The 14,436-nt window shown below is 36.0% G+C and overlaps 1 protein-coding gene across 1 annotated transcript in view; it reads left to right on the top strand.

The window, feature by feature from the left end:
• The window catches only part of HMCN1 (hemicentin 1), a 415,431-nt gene that overhangs the window by 166,620 nt on the left and 234,375 nt on the right, over positions 1–14,436 (top strand). Inside the window, exons 7-11 of the mRNA XM_081299050.1 lie at positions 2,962–3,082; positions 3,955–4,218; positions 4,895–5,039; positions 8,393–8,514; positions 12,975–13,250. Coding sequence (XP_081155176.1) covers positions 2,962–3,082; positions 3,955–4,218; positions 4,895–5,039; positions 8,393–8,514; positions 12,975–13,250 — 928 coding nt within the window. The remainder of the gene's footprint in view (positions 1–2,961; positions 3,083–3,954; positions 4,219–4,894; positions 5,040–8,392; positions 8,515–12,974; positions 13,251–14,436) is intronic.

The following is a 14,436-nucleotide window of genomic DNA, read 5'->3' as shown; positions in this document are numbered from 1 at the left end:
TTATAAGAAATAAGAGTGGTAGTTTATGAAAAAGGCTTAGTCTCCAAGTACATTTTATCAATGTTAATTTCTTTCTCCTTCACCTATCATTTTGCCATCATTTTACATTAAGCTTTATTGTCCCGTTTCATTAATATATTTAAAAGGGAGCTCAGATAAGAAATACTCTTAAAATAAAAGCTTTAGCAGCAAACTTTTGGTACTTTCTCACAAAGAAATTTAATGTGATGTTTAATATTCTTAAAATATTGTCCACGTATTTAATTCTTTTAAGAGAATTGTTTTAAGAATGACAAATGCATAGTTTATATTAGAGCCATTTTTTATCTAAATTGTTCTAATTTTTTTCTATTTTATTTTTAAACAATATTTTTTTTTATTCCCATCATCCTGGTTAGTCTTGAGTTGCCTATAATTGTGTATAAAAGTGGACTAACTTGGAGGTTTCTTTACTCACAAGCCATTTTAAATTCTATACAGGCATTATCTTTACAGTATAATAAAGAAATATGAAAGTAAGATGTCTTGTTAATTTATTAACTTTTATATATTAACATTGCTCAGAGAATAATAAACTTACCTTCTTATTTCTACATACTTCATTAATTAGTGTAATATTTTAGGGATCAAAGTTATTTTACTTTGTGAAAATTTTGGGTAATTGTAAGGGCCTCCCTATTCATCAAATCTGCTTTATCTTAATGTCAGATTTAGCAACAGAAGATAACATACTTTCAAACACTTGTATAATCTGTAATTTTCTCACTGAGGTATCGAGCACCACTGTTTAAATCGGCCTTTGTCAGTTGATTTATGCACAGAGCACTTGGCAGACGATGAGTACTTGGTGGCAGTCATTTGGCAAATAGTGTGTCATATTCCTCCTTGGTAACCTCAATGGCTGTTTTATCATAAGGGGCTTTCTGAGCAGCAGGGCAATTGACAGTGATCTATAATGTCGGTGAATCAATCTCCATCACTTTACTGTAATAGCATTTTGAATGACTTACAAGAAATCAGTACTTGTAGTGTCTTTAGTAAAACTGTTTTATTGGAAGAAGTGAAATTTGACTTTGCAAGGTTTTATACAACTATATTCACAGTCCGTTATTTCAAATTTGGTCATGGTCTATAACTTCTTTTTTCATTTATTATGTGAAATTCATGGAACATTTTCCTTTAGAAATAATGAAATAAATGATGAGATAGAGACCCCTTTATTGACACATGCGATCTTTTGTAATCTTTATGAAAATGAATCATAGTATCTAGCAGCATTATTTGTACTAAAAATACAGCAACACGTATGCTAAGAATATTGAACAATGTTTTCATAATGTTGTGTTATTTTTATTTTCTTTACCTTTGAGTTTTTGTAGATTGTGCTCAATAAGGAAGAAATATGGTAGCAACAGGGACAGATATCCCTCATCTTTCTTCTCCTCATTAAGTAAAAGGAGCCACACTGTGTAGTTTGCAAGCCTTGGCAGTGGTCCTCTTTAATGTTGATGTGGTTTCTTCTGGCTGTTCCTATTGCATTCTCTTATTGCTGGATACCTGACTATGTGTCTTCTCCGAGTTGAGATTGGGATCCACATTTGGGGCCCTGGTGTTATCTTGTGTATCCCATCCTCCCACACTCTCCTCTACTTAAATGCTGGTATCATGCAATCGTTCCATTGTGAGACAAAACATTGGCAGTGAATGTAATAAAATAACGGCAAACTTCCATTGCTAAGTTAGAGGTGGTTTTTGAAATATAGATTCTTGGACTCCACTGAACAGCGATTCTGATTTAGTAAATCTAGGCTGGAGCACCGAAGTCTGCATTTTTTTTTAACAAACAACTCAAGTGATTTGGTGTAGGTATAGCTGCAGGAGATCCTTAGATCCTTCTTTGAGAGAAACTGAAATAGCAGCTAATGCTGATTTATTACAGTAGACAATGTGGTGAAGAGTTTGGAACCTGACCTTTGGATTAAAACCTCCTCTCTGCCATTTCCAAACCTGCAAACTTGGAGAAACTGTTTTAACAATGTAGCATCTCAATTTTCTTATCTGAACACTGAGGAAACTGATGATGTCTTCTGTATGAAGTTGTAATGAGCATTAAATAAGCCAATGTATTTAAGAGCCAAGGCATTGCAGAAGTGCCTAATAAACACTGGTATCATTTTATCCTTTGCGCTTATTCCATAATTGTTTATTATTTATGTATATAGGAGCCACTTGGGTGCATAGTTATGATTCCTTATTTAGTACAGCTATTATTCCCTTTATGACAGTTTAGCGTAACAGGCTAGTCTATATTTCTTCTGTGTATGTTCATCACTGAATTTGCTGTATTATCGTATTCCGACTTCTCCAGCCATTTCCCTCAGGAGTCACAAGCTCTGTGGGGTGAGGACTGTGTTCAACTCACATTTTCATTTCAAACCCCAAGTATCTTTGCTAGAATGCTGCTACGCTGAGGATGCCATTGCGTGAAATCTGGGAAACGCTCAGCTCCTGTTCTTGTCCTGACTCTAATGTTCCAGTGGCAAAGAAAAAGGAGCTATTTTCCAGAATTGAACCTGGATGGTATTTGTAAGAGGGAATTGACTCATTTTTTTCCCTTTCAATATTTTCTGAGCATCTACCATGTGAAGAACAGAGAACAAAAATGAAGGTCCATCCCTTTATGGAGCTTTTACAGATTTACTTCAAATTTATTAGTGACTGAAATCTTATATCTTCTCCCCTTAGACACGCAATATATGACTGAATTGTATTTTACAGCAGATCTCTTAGAGAGTGTGCTGTAAAACTTGCATTTCAAAGTAGACTCACAGCTAAGTGCAGAGACTCACTTATTAAACATGAGTGTTAATTAAACACTACAGTTTGTCATATGGGTTAGTACTTATTGTGATCGGCATCCTGGATCAACTGTTTACTAGATTTGTCATTAAACATTTTCAGACCTCTAGCAGTGGAAGACACTCTGTTCGAATCACTGGGCTCAGTACTATTGATTTCCGAGCTGGTTTTTCTCGAAAGCCCACCCTGGACTTCAAGAAAACAGTCAGCAGACCTGTGCAAGGTTTGTATGTGCATACTACTTAAACTGGTATAAGTGAATATATCTCTCAATTGTCTGTGTGTTTATAATTTTTTTTAGTATTTAACAAAATTAAGAGGCATAGCATCTTTACTTAAAACACAATTGCTCCTTTGGCTTAGTTTCTGTTTTTCAAGTCCCAAGATTAGTGATATCAGAATCGCCCGAGAGCTTGTTAAAAATGAAGATTCCTGGGCCATACTCCAGACTCCTGAGTTAGAGCCACAGAAAGCAGAGCCTAGGAGTCTGCATTTTAGTGAGCAATTACTTATTAAGTTTAGAGAACTACTGATCTTGACCGTGAAACTTTTTTCTTACTAAAAATCTACAAATGATCTCATTGTCAAGATGAAATGCCTGAATATAGCTGAAAAATTAAATACACCATGTTTCAGTGTGTGTTCCAAGATGAAAGCATCGCTGATTACCAAAGCTTATTTTTGCTCCTATTTTAATTCATACAGTAAGATTTATAATTATGTAGCTCCAACATACCATAAGTCTTACAGTATTTTTTCCAGTCACTGTTCATTTATTTTTATTGCTGCAGTTTCCATAAGGATATAAAATCATAAATCTTTAAAAATATTTATATAATCAAACATCATGTAACTAAATATTCATTTTTTTTGCTGCCTATGTTTAAAATACTGTAAAGATGACCACATTGTATTTTCTAAGTTTCTGTGGTTAACTTCTATGTAGAAAAGGTTTTATGCTGCTCTGCACTTTGTAGGGAAAACTGTATACTCCTCCTTATGGTACTTACAAGTTATTTTAATGCAAATATTTATTTACTATATAGCCTAAGTTGTGTGCAACTTGTAGATGCTGACAGAGTCTTCCTTTTCTAGGGATTCCTACCTATGTGTTGCTGAATACCTCGGGCATTTCAAGTCCAGCTAGAGTAGATCATCTGGAACTTCTGAGTATCTCAGGAAGTTCCCTGAAGGTTATTCCTGTGAAATATTACCCAGATCGAAAACCTTATGGCATATGGAATATTTCTGACTTCATACCACCAAATGAAGCTTTCTTTCTCAAAGTAACGGGCTATGATAAGGACAATTATCTCTTCCAGAGAGTGTCAAGTGTTTCCTTTTCTAGTATTGTCCCAGGTGAGTCCAACCTTGGGATATAGACAGCTGAAGGGGGTGATGTGGTAAAGAATGGATTAGAAAATAAAAAAGAATATCTCATATTACTACCACGGCATTAAACTGGTGGGCATTTATACTTAAATAACTTGGTTTTTCTTAACCGCTAAGTAACACTTTCAGTGTTTCATGTTAAGTCTCACTGAATGCAGAACTGAAAATTTGATTAATCAATTTAAGAGCCAGAAATGGGAAATTCTAGTACTCTCTAAAAAAAGCTTGATAAAAGTTTCTACAGTGGCTGAATGTTTATATTCAATTATCAGAAACATTTTGCTCCGTGCACAAAAAATGCACTGTGAACAACTGGTGACCATTCTGCCTTTACTTGAATGGTTAGTTAATTACTAGTTAATTATATCTTTCTATTAAGAGGAGATGAGATCACAGATTTGGGATTATGTGGAAGGAGCAGGTAACATGATTCCATGGATACCATTAGTAAGGTGGCCATGGCAATATCTAGAAACAAATCAACTTTGAACAAATAAACATAATAAAAGTTACTTTGAGTGACTTGGATTAATTGGAATGCAGATGATTTACTGGAATAATTTGTGAAGTTTGTGAATAGTTTCACAGGAAGTACTTAGTACTGTTGTGATTTTCTTTTTCTTTCTTTTTTTTTTTTTTCTAGATGCTCCTAAAGTTACAATGCCCAAGAAAACCCCAGGATACTACCTGCAGCCGGGCCAAATTCCCTGCTCTGTTGAAAGTTTTCTGCCTTTTACCTTGAGCTTTGTCAGAAATGGAATTACACTCGGAGTAGACCAGTATTTAAAGTGTGTAATGTTTCTATCACTAATCAATATTAGCGTTAAACATGTAAATGCAAATAGATTCTCATATTAAGGTACTCTTTCCCTAGCAATTTTCACTTACTTGCTTCATGGTGTTGGAATATCACAGTGAAAAAAAAAAAAAAAAAAAAAAAAAAACAGACCTGGGTGTGCCTTGGTGGAGCTTATGGTAATGGAGGGAGACAGTAAGCAGATGATAAAGGTAATATGAGAACACAGTCAATGCTAGAGCACATCCAAGGGTTTATTCAGGTTTTATAGAATTTGAATTTTATGTAATTTAAGTTCCATGTTAAGACAAAGAACAGAGAATGATGAACACAACGGCACTTATCAGACCTTGGAAGGGGATCTTATGAAGGAGAGGCCCTGAAGCTTTCCCTTTATTGGCCTTGGGGTAAAAATGTCTCTGATTCTGATTTGAAGTGTCACAATAAGGGGATCTGATGGGTGTTATGGCAAGAAAGTATAACAGGGTAATTAGGAAGGGTCATATGCAGGAGGCTGGGAGCCATGCGGTTTGGGCCAGGTTGAAATTTTAAGACTGAGGGTAAGGGGCATTTGAGCAAAGACCTGAAGATGTGAGCCAGAAGCTCGTTCATTAGCCACAGAAGAGAGGGCATGCCCCAGGAAGAGCAGGTACATACATGTAAAGGCCAAGTGGACGAAACCTGTAGGAAAGAAAGCAATGAGCCCAGTGTAGCTAGAGCCCTGTGGGCCAGGAGAAGGGGAGAAGATACTGTCAGGGAGGTTTGATGTGTGATGGAGGTGGGATGACATGGTGGACCAGAAGCACACGTGACTGCTGCATAGAACAATCAACAGGAGTGGCTTCAGAAGACACCAACTTTTCCTTGTGAAACTGAGTGACTTTTAAAAACAAATATAAGTACTCTAATGATAAATAGACCTTGAAAAGTGGAGGGAAATGATTTCTGGAAAGCTTTGCCTTTTAACTCAACCATGAAATAAACTACATTTTGGGGGAAAACTCTAGGAATTCTTTTACCAACCTTTTACAATGTAAATTCAATATTAGCAACTTCCATACACGGTTACATATTTGATAGTCTTAGCTTCTGCAGTCTCTTTATTGGGATTCATTTTTAAGCAAAAATGTACAGCAGGAATGTTCATTGTAACTAGAAAGTTTTCCATTCATTGAAGATTGATCTCCTGCTCTGTACATAGTATATCTTGATGGTTTACTTAGCTGAATATTTTATAAACAGCAACATAACTGACCAGGGTATCAAATGGTGAAGCTACATATCTGGGCGATGAAATAAAATAATTCTCCTTCCTGTTTAAATAGCAACATTTTTCAAAGACACTTGAGATTCTTTATAAACATTAATTCATTAATTCTACACAATTCTTGGGAGGTAAGCCACAATAATTCTTTTTCTCATTTTTCCAGTTTCATGGCCCAGAAATATGACATGCCTTGCTGACATGTATTAAGCTCTTTGGAAGTGAGGGCCAGAGACAAAATTAGGCATGAGTGATGATAGAATGATACTCTAATCCTGATTCCCTCACATGCCTCTGCCCCAGATTTAATAATTGTATGAAATATGCAACTTAATCTTTGTTTATGTCAGTCACTTTGGTCTTCAGGGGACTTAAGAGAACCAGTTTGCATTAGTAGCAGGATATATTTCTATTGGGCAAGTTATTTTCCCCATTCCGAAGTTCATCCCTTCAAACCCTTGTAAAAAAAAATATGGTTAAATATTGATTATGTCAGCTGAGAAAGCTACATAAAAAACAGTTATTTTCATGTACTGTTTCATAAACAAGGGGACCATGCCAAGTGCAGCTGTAACTGTCTTCAAGCAATTAGCCAACTAGGTTATGAGACTTTGAACAAATGATTTGTCATTCAAATTTTCTATTTTTAAAACGGGGGATTTAGTGCTAGAAAAATTGTCACTTTCTGTTTCCAATATTTCCATGAGTCTAAGTTTTGGATGAATTCTAGCATATGCTCAGCTCTAAAGCAGGCACTGTATAGAACACCAAAGGCATATGAATTCCAAATTTCTACCTTTCTGGAACTTAAAGTACTTCCTAGATAATGACATTTACAAACTTGTGCCTAGCATACTGATGCCAAGCATTCCAGTTACAGCTTAAGTTATCAGTGAAGTATGGAGTTAAGTACTATTCCATTTTCTTCTGAATGTAATAATAAGGCTCCCTGGCACATAGTGCATAGAGCTTTGAAAGGAAGCATTAGCGGAAATGGATATTCTCAGCTACTATAATGTATGAAACAATGACCATGCTTGGCTTTTCGCGTTACAGTTAATAGGAATCTATTCCTTAACTTTCTCTTACAAGCTCTAGGTCTGTGCTGACAGGAATAAAGAGCTCACTGAGTTCTTGGTGGTTGTTTGATGATGAGCATGGTGGGTTTGGGCAGGGAGCAATTTGGAGATACCTTTCTGAGGTATGATTTCTTATGCCACTTTCATACTTAGTGGAAGGTATTAGGCTCCAAGATGGACTTTTTTTCCTTGAATTTCTATAAAGGCTATGAATAACCACAGATGATAAAGGAGAATTATGAAAATATTTATTATATTTCAACTGTATTTTTTAACATAGGATAATGCTTATTTATGTAGATTATTGGACTTTTTTAAAACAAGAATTAAATATCTATTACTAAGACATTTTCCCCAAATCATTTAAACAGTGTCAAAGGACAAAGAATGCATAGTTATGAAATGAATGAATATACAAAGTAGAGATTTTCTAAAACCTAAATGATAGTTTGACTATAAAACTGATAATTTTTTCCTCCTTTCTTTGTACATGTAGACTGAACCAGATTTGGTACATAGCCCCATGTGGAGTTTATACATAAGAAAATTAATTTATTTTCTTGGAATCAAAAAGTTGATTCCTGCCTTCATGCTTATGAATTAACCTGATTCAAGTGCTTTCTCTAAGATCCCTGAACAAAAACTGGGAAAGACATGGGGAAGAAAAGAGATTTAGCAAGTGTTTGGTAGCATTATTCTCTTATGTTTTGACATAGTTAGAAAATGTTCCCCTAAAGAAATCCGCAGTCTTCATCGATTACTGACTTTGCTGTGTCTTTGTGTTCAGTGTAGAAAAGCTTAACTTCCTAGTTGAACTATAAAAAGGTATGTAATTATAAGTTAAAAATGACTCTCTCTGGTTTTATCAATTAACTTTCTTTGCATTGTTCTTTCGAATGAACTCTTCGAAAAGAAATAGTCAGATCATTGTTTTCAACTTGGTCTTGTGTTCTATAGAAACTAATGTTTTGTGTTTTTTTTTTTCCATTTTCTTACCCCCAGAGAATCTGCCAGTGTCAACTGGGATATTGAAAAGGTCACTCTGTCTGACGAAGGCTCCTATGAGTGCATTGCTGTCAGCAGTGCAGGGACGGGACGGGCACAAACATATTTTGATGTATCAGGTAGTTGTCACTAAGTTCTTTGTGATCACCTGCATATTAATTAGTACACCTATGGAAATGGGATGTCAATACCCACTTTACATGTATACAGTTGCCTTTATGATTTAATAATCATCTATCTGTTCACCGGTTGTGAACTCAAATCTTGGCTACACCATGTACCAGTTGTGTGACTTTGTTTCATTATTGAGGACTCAAGGCCTGGGTTTCCCTAACCATAAATGAGGATAACAACAATATGCATTTCTATCCTATGGAAAAACTGTGAGGACTGAGTGCTGTATGCTGTATATGTAAAGCACTCAGAAAACAGTCTGACACCTAGTAGAAAGTTATTGTTACTATCGGTATTGTTATCGTGGTTATCACCATTATTATTGTGGGAGTTTAATAAATATCTTTCACAATCACCCTATGGAATTTCCCTTGAGAAAATAAAGTTGAAGTAAAGGATCTATTCTAGTTACAAGGGTAAACTGCCCCTGCCCCCTTTTTCATAATGAGCAGAGTGCTTTTATGAATGGATTTTGATCTCTAAATTAAAAACAATGAACATGATCTCATTCTAGCAACATGGGGTCTCAGTTGGTACATTATTGTCATTAAGAAGGGCAGAAATAATGCTAATATTTTATATTCAGAGAGCATATTTCATATGAACAGATGCTAGAAAAGCTTCATATTGTAAGGAAATATATTTTAAATAAAACATATTTTGTCTTCTAATCTCCAGGATTCTTAGGAAATAAAAAAGACTACCCTATATAATCAATAAACAAGATTAAGCCACTAACATGGCATGTATTTACAATTTATAGGAAACTTTGTTTTGATGGAATTACCTTTTACCTGCCTTATGGACTAGTACTGCTGTGTGTTTAGTCATAACTGAAGTATTGCTGCTGTTGAATTTGTAGCAAAGTCTATATGGCTTTTAGTGTTGGTGTGCATTTTCTTGAGACAATGTAGGACAAAGAAAGCTTTTCACTGATAGGAGGGACCATTAGGGACCTGGGATTTATGGTGCTTGTTATTAGTAAGTTGAAGCTGAACTTTTGGAAACATAGGCATGTAAGTTAGGCAAGCAGTTCTTCTTGCAGTAAAGTTGTTTATATTCTCTTATTCTTAGAAAAATAAAGATTTGTCTTCTGAAACGAGTTAGCAAGTTGACATACATCACAAGCTATTCATTTTTTCATCTCCAGAAATTATGAAAAGCATTGGAATTGTGTCAACATTCCTCAGCTTCTGGGAAAGCACATACTCAAACACTTGAGTATTTTTCCCAGCGATATTAATTAAGAGAAGGACAACAAGGAAAGAGTTCGAGTTGACTTAGACATCTTGCATAAATAACCAGGAAGTACCAGAAAGCACTGGTGAACTGTTAGGAATTTGGCTCTGTGGCGCCAGTGACTTCTGTGTGTGTATTAACCTGTGCCAGCTGTGCGATGGCATAACTAGGAAATCGTACTGTGCCCAAGCTGATTTTCAGGAATTGTTTCCCACTCGGTTATTTTAAAGCACGAGGCGGAGGGGTGGGTGGGTAGTGGGGAAGCGTTGATGGTCATGGCAGTGACTCTCGGCACAGAAGTAAGAAACAAGGGCCCCATTGGAGTTGGAAGAGTGGACATTTCTCTCAGGGCTGGCTGGTGCCTACTACACCAATCTGCTTCTGAATCCCCCTGAGACTCAGGAGGAGGCTCTAGCTCTGCCGCTTTGCTGAAGTCACTTATCAGCATATTGGAATCAGGAACTGACTCACAGGACAGTCGCTCTCATATTTCATAAAGGGTGTTAGGAAAGAAGGCATCATGGGACAGTGATAATCTGGTGTCACTGTGGACATTTATAATGTACAAAGTCAGATAGAGTCCAAGAACTATTTAAAGAAAAGCTAAAATTCTGCTGATATGTTACCTTATTATTTTTTTCAGCATTCTGCTATAGTCAACATGTTTCAGGGCATGAGATTCATTTGAAATGTTGGTTACTGATTGTTTTACATGCAGAATGGTGTAGAAAGCACTATATTTCTCTTTCACTGAATACAAATACATAGGAACCAGTGAATAAAATGGTAAAAGCATACAGTTACTTTTTTCCAAAGGATATTGTTAATTCAGTTTAATACTATTACAAACATTAGTTTTCTGTACTGATTTTTTTTAAATTAACACAATAACATACACACACACACATACACACACACGAGTACTAGCATTCTGGGCTTAAGCAAAAATTCTGAATAGAGGAAACTTACTAAAGGCATACTAGGGACAAGAGATGTTTAATTATAATTGCAGGATATTGTTTTAGAACAGGGTAAGACCTGGAAAGAATCTTGTAACACTTGATAATTTTATAGCTAAAGAAGCAGAAGTCCAGAGGGAGCAAAGTAACCCACTTATGATCAGATCAGTCCAGTGGTCCTTGCCAGCTTCCTGCCCTAGTACTCGGCTCTCCTCTGGTCCCCATGTCCTAACCAGTCATGCTTTCACTTAGGAATCTTGTTTTCTTGTACTCCCGAGTTATTTGTGGTAATCTCTAATCTGAGCATCCTTCACAAACCGCTCTTACTCTCCCTCATCTTTCCCCTACCCCTAGCAGATTCATACATGATATATGTAAATGTGTGTGCATGCTCTAGACGCTCTCCGGGTATTCATGCAATAGTCAAATTGTATGTCATTTTCAAATCTTATAGTTTCAGGGTATTATTATACAGTGGTTGTTTTGCTTATTTCAATTTATATTTGAACAGGAAATAGACTCGGAAGCTCAGTTTGCATGTAAGAATGTTATGGAGGAATTCTGTAGGGAAAAGCACCTGTAAGGGAGTGAGGGAAGAGGACGGACATGACTGTGATGCAGTTGTAACAGGGTCCTCATTGCACCCTACAGGGACAGGGACAGCCCTGAATTGAGGCAAGAGATCTGGCCTCTGTTCCATCACATGTGGCCATTGAATGTGGTGGCACTGAGAAGGAGGACTAATCTCAACATAATGGCTTCATGGGACCTTAGAGCTAGAAAGGATCTTTAAAATTACCTAATTTAGTCATTTTATTATTCAGACAAGGGAACAAGACCACCAGTAAATTGACTTATCTAAAGTCACACAGATAGGTGTAGAAGTTGGTAGCCTCTGATTGTGACATCCAACAAACATAGGAGGCCCATTTGAATTTGAACTTCATATAAGTATCCTAATGTATACTTATACTAAAATATTATTTAATGTTTACCTGAAATTCAAACTTAAGTGCCCTGTATTTTCTCTATCTACCCTCATCAGACTCCAGTTAAAAATTTCTAATGTTATCATGTTCTCTTTCCATTGGTTTCACCAGCTCTTTTCATAAGAGATTTTAAAAACATAGAATGATACAATTTATGCAGGTTTTTAAAAAACAATGTAAAATGTTACATATCTTTTAGAAAATCTTTGGAAATCAAGAATGAGTATAAGGGACTATAGAAAATATGCACAGATTTCTGTCACTCAGCGATAATCACTGTGGTTTTGGCATATCTGCTTCCAGGGTCCGTTCCTAGGCCAGAGATATTATCTGCATTTTTGTCGAGTTTTAAATAGTATGAGGAGAAGTTTCTTGAGTATCTGACTTATTTTCATATATTAACTGAGACACATGGATTTCCAACTAGCAATGATCACCTCGGTTTTTTATTGCTATATAATTTATAATGGATTGCCACAGGAGATCATTTGAAAGCATTTGGCGGAGTGAGCTGTAGAGGGGGAATTTAGATTCAGCCTCAAAACTAGAGCAATACGTGACTCTTTAATAATATTGGTTACATACTTAATTAGCAATTAGATTTTTAACAATCTGACATATGCATGTGCTTCTCAAAGCCTTTTATGTTCATGATTCTATGTATATAATTTTATTAAGTGTCTGTCATTACTCTTTGGATCTTGTTAGTTCAAATCATTCTCCATCCCTATGAAGAGGACATTTGTTTTATTCTACTGTCATATTGTATCCCCTCTTACAGCTGAAACTGTCATATCTTGCCACGTTTACCATCCTTTATGTCCTGTTTTCTTTAAAACAGTAAACATATATTTTAAATTTTAAAAATCCAAAATGCTATTTTCATCAAAACTGAAATAAAAATTTTGCCTCATTCTGCCTTCCTCAATCTGTCCAGTCATGACCTTTTACCATGCCTCTTTGACTTTCATGTTTATAATTTGTATGTTTGAACTTGAGCATATTTTTTATATGTAAATGTAGACTCCTTTTTTAAGTGCCTTTAAACTAGATGGTAATTTGGGGCAGGGAGTGAGGGCTCACTGGCGTACATATTAACCAATAAATTCTGTCATACTGGACCTTCCCTACAAGAAATGCAATACATATACATCCCATTTTTAAGCCATAGCTAAAGTGAGCAAAATGACCTGATTGGAAACTTTTGATTTCACACAGAGCCCCCTCCAGTCATCGAAGTGCCTAACAATATTACAGTCACTCCTGGAGAGAGAGCAATTTTGACCTGCCTTGTCATCAGTGCGGTGGATTACAATCTAACCTGGCAGAGAAACGACAGAGATGTCAGACTGGCAGAGCCCACAAGAATGAGGACTTTGGCCAACCTCTCACTGGAGCTAAGGAGTGTGAAAGTCAGCGATGAGGGAGAGTACCACTGTGTGGTGTCCAACGAAGGTGGAGCGGCAGCAGCCTCCGTATTCCTGAGAGTGCAAGGTACTGTGTTGATGGTAACTTCTGAATCGTGGTGTCCTTGTGTCTTGCTCCTTCAATCTCTTCCCCCCACACTGGCTATCTCAGAGGGATGACACCTACCCAAGCCATTAGTTTTGAATGAAAGAATGCTTAGGGATCCTCCATTGTCTTAAGGTGATTAAGCTAGAAATGAAAACAACACTAACAAATGGGTAACTTGGCCACCATCTTGACTAATCCCACCAGTTGAAGATGTCTATTTGAAGAGAATATAAAAACTGTCTCTGGATGATTTCATAGTTTGAAATTCTCTCAATTATAATAATTCTTGTTTCAATAATTGGTTCAAAATTCTTCCCCAATTTAAATACTGTCTGATTGCATACATAACTGATTTACTTTTTATTTTTAAATTATATTTGATAATTTTACTAATATGTTTTAATTAAAAGTTTCAGATGTTTCTCATTTTATCAAAAGTTAACCAGAGTTTTTCTTTTTGACTTCATTTCTTTTGTGCACAGATGTGCGTGCACACACGTGTTCATTGAAAGTAAACTAATATTGAGTCAATCTTCAATTATGTTTCCATAGATCAGATCTCCCTATAGCTACAAACAAAGTATGTTAGCAATGTGAATTAATGGCTACTAAATATAGATATACATTATTCCATCAAAGGAAGATCAGGAAATGCTTCAAAGTTTCCTTTCAGTGGTGTCATTTGGTTTCTGAATGTCTGTAGACCAACTGAAAGTCTTAATGTAATGAGTAAATTACAGCCAGCAGTTTTTCACTGTTAAGCTAAAAGATTTGGTTACTGCCTCAGCTGATTATGTAATTTCTGATCCTTGATGTGGGAGCTTGATTGTTTCAGAATTGGGCCTATTTGGTTTTCACACAGAACAATGTTATAACATCCTTGAAGTAATACTCTTAGGTAGTTCATAAGTAAGTTTATCTAAGAGGGTGACCATTGGGTTTCAAGGCTACCTCTTAGAATGTTATTAGTGACAGAAAAATGAAACTACTTTGAGAATTAGCACAATGGTTGACATCTGATTATAGTGTTCTCCTTGGTAGTTGAGACATTCTGCAATTTGAATGTGTCTTTTGTTAATTGATCTGGTGGAACTTCTAGGAAGACATTGCCTTTGTAAATAGTTCACTGCATTTCTACATAGTAAATGCCTAGATCATGTGTATC

The sequence above is a fragment of the Spermophilus citellus genome (genome assembly GCF_964194105.1).
Source record: "Spermophilus citellus genome assembly, chromosome: 6".
In the NCBI taxonomy this organism is placed as follows: Eukaryota; Metazoa; Chordata; class Mammalia; order Rodentia; family Sciuridae; genus Spermophilus; species Spermophilus citellus.
Note: the sequence above shows the minus strand (reverse complement) of the source record. Positions and strands in the feature narration are given on the sequence as shown.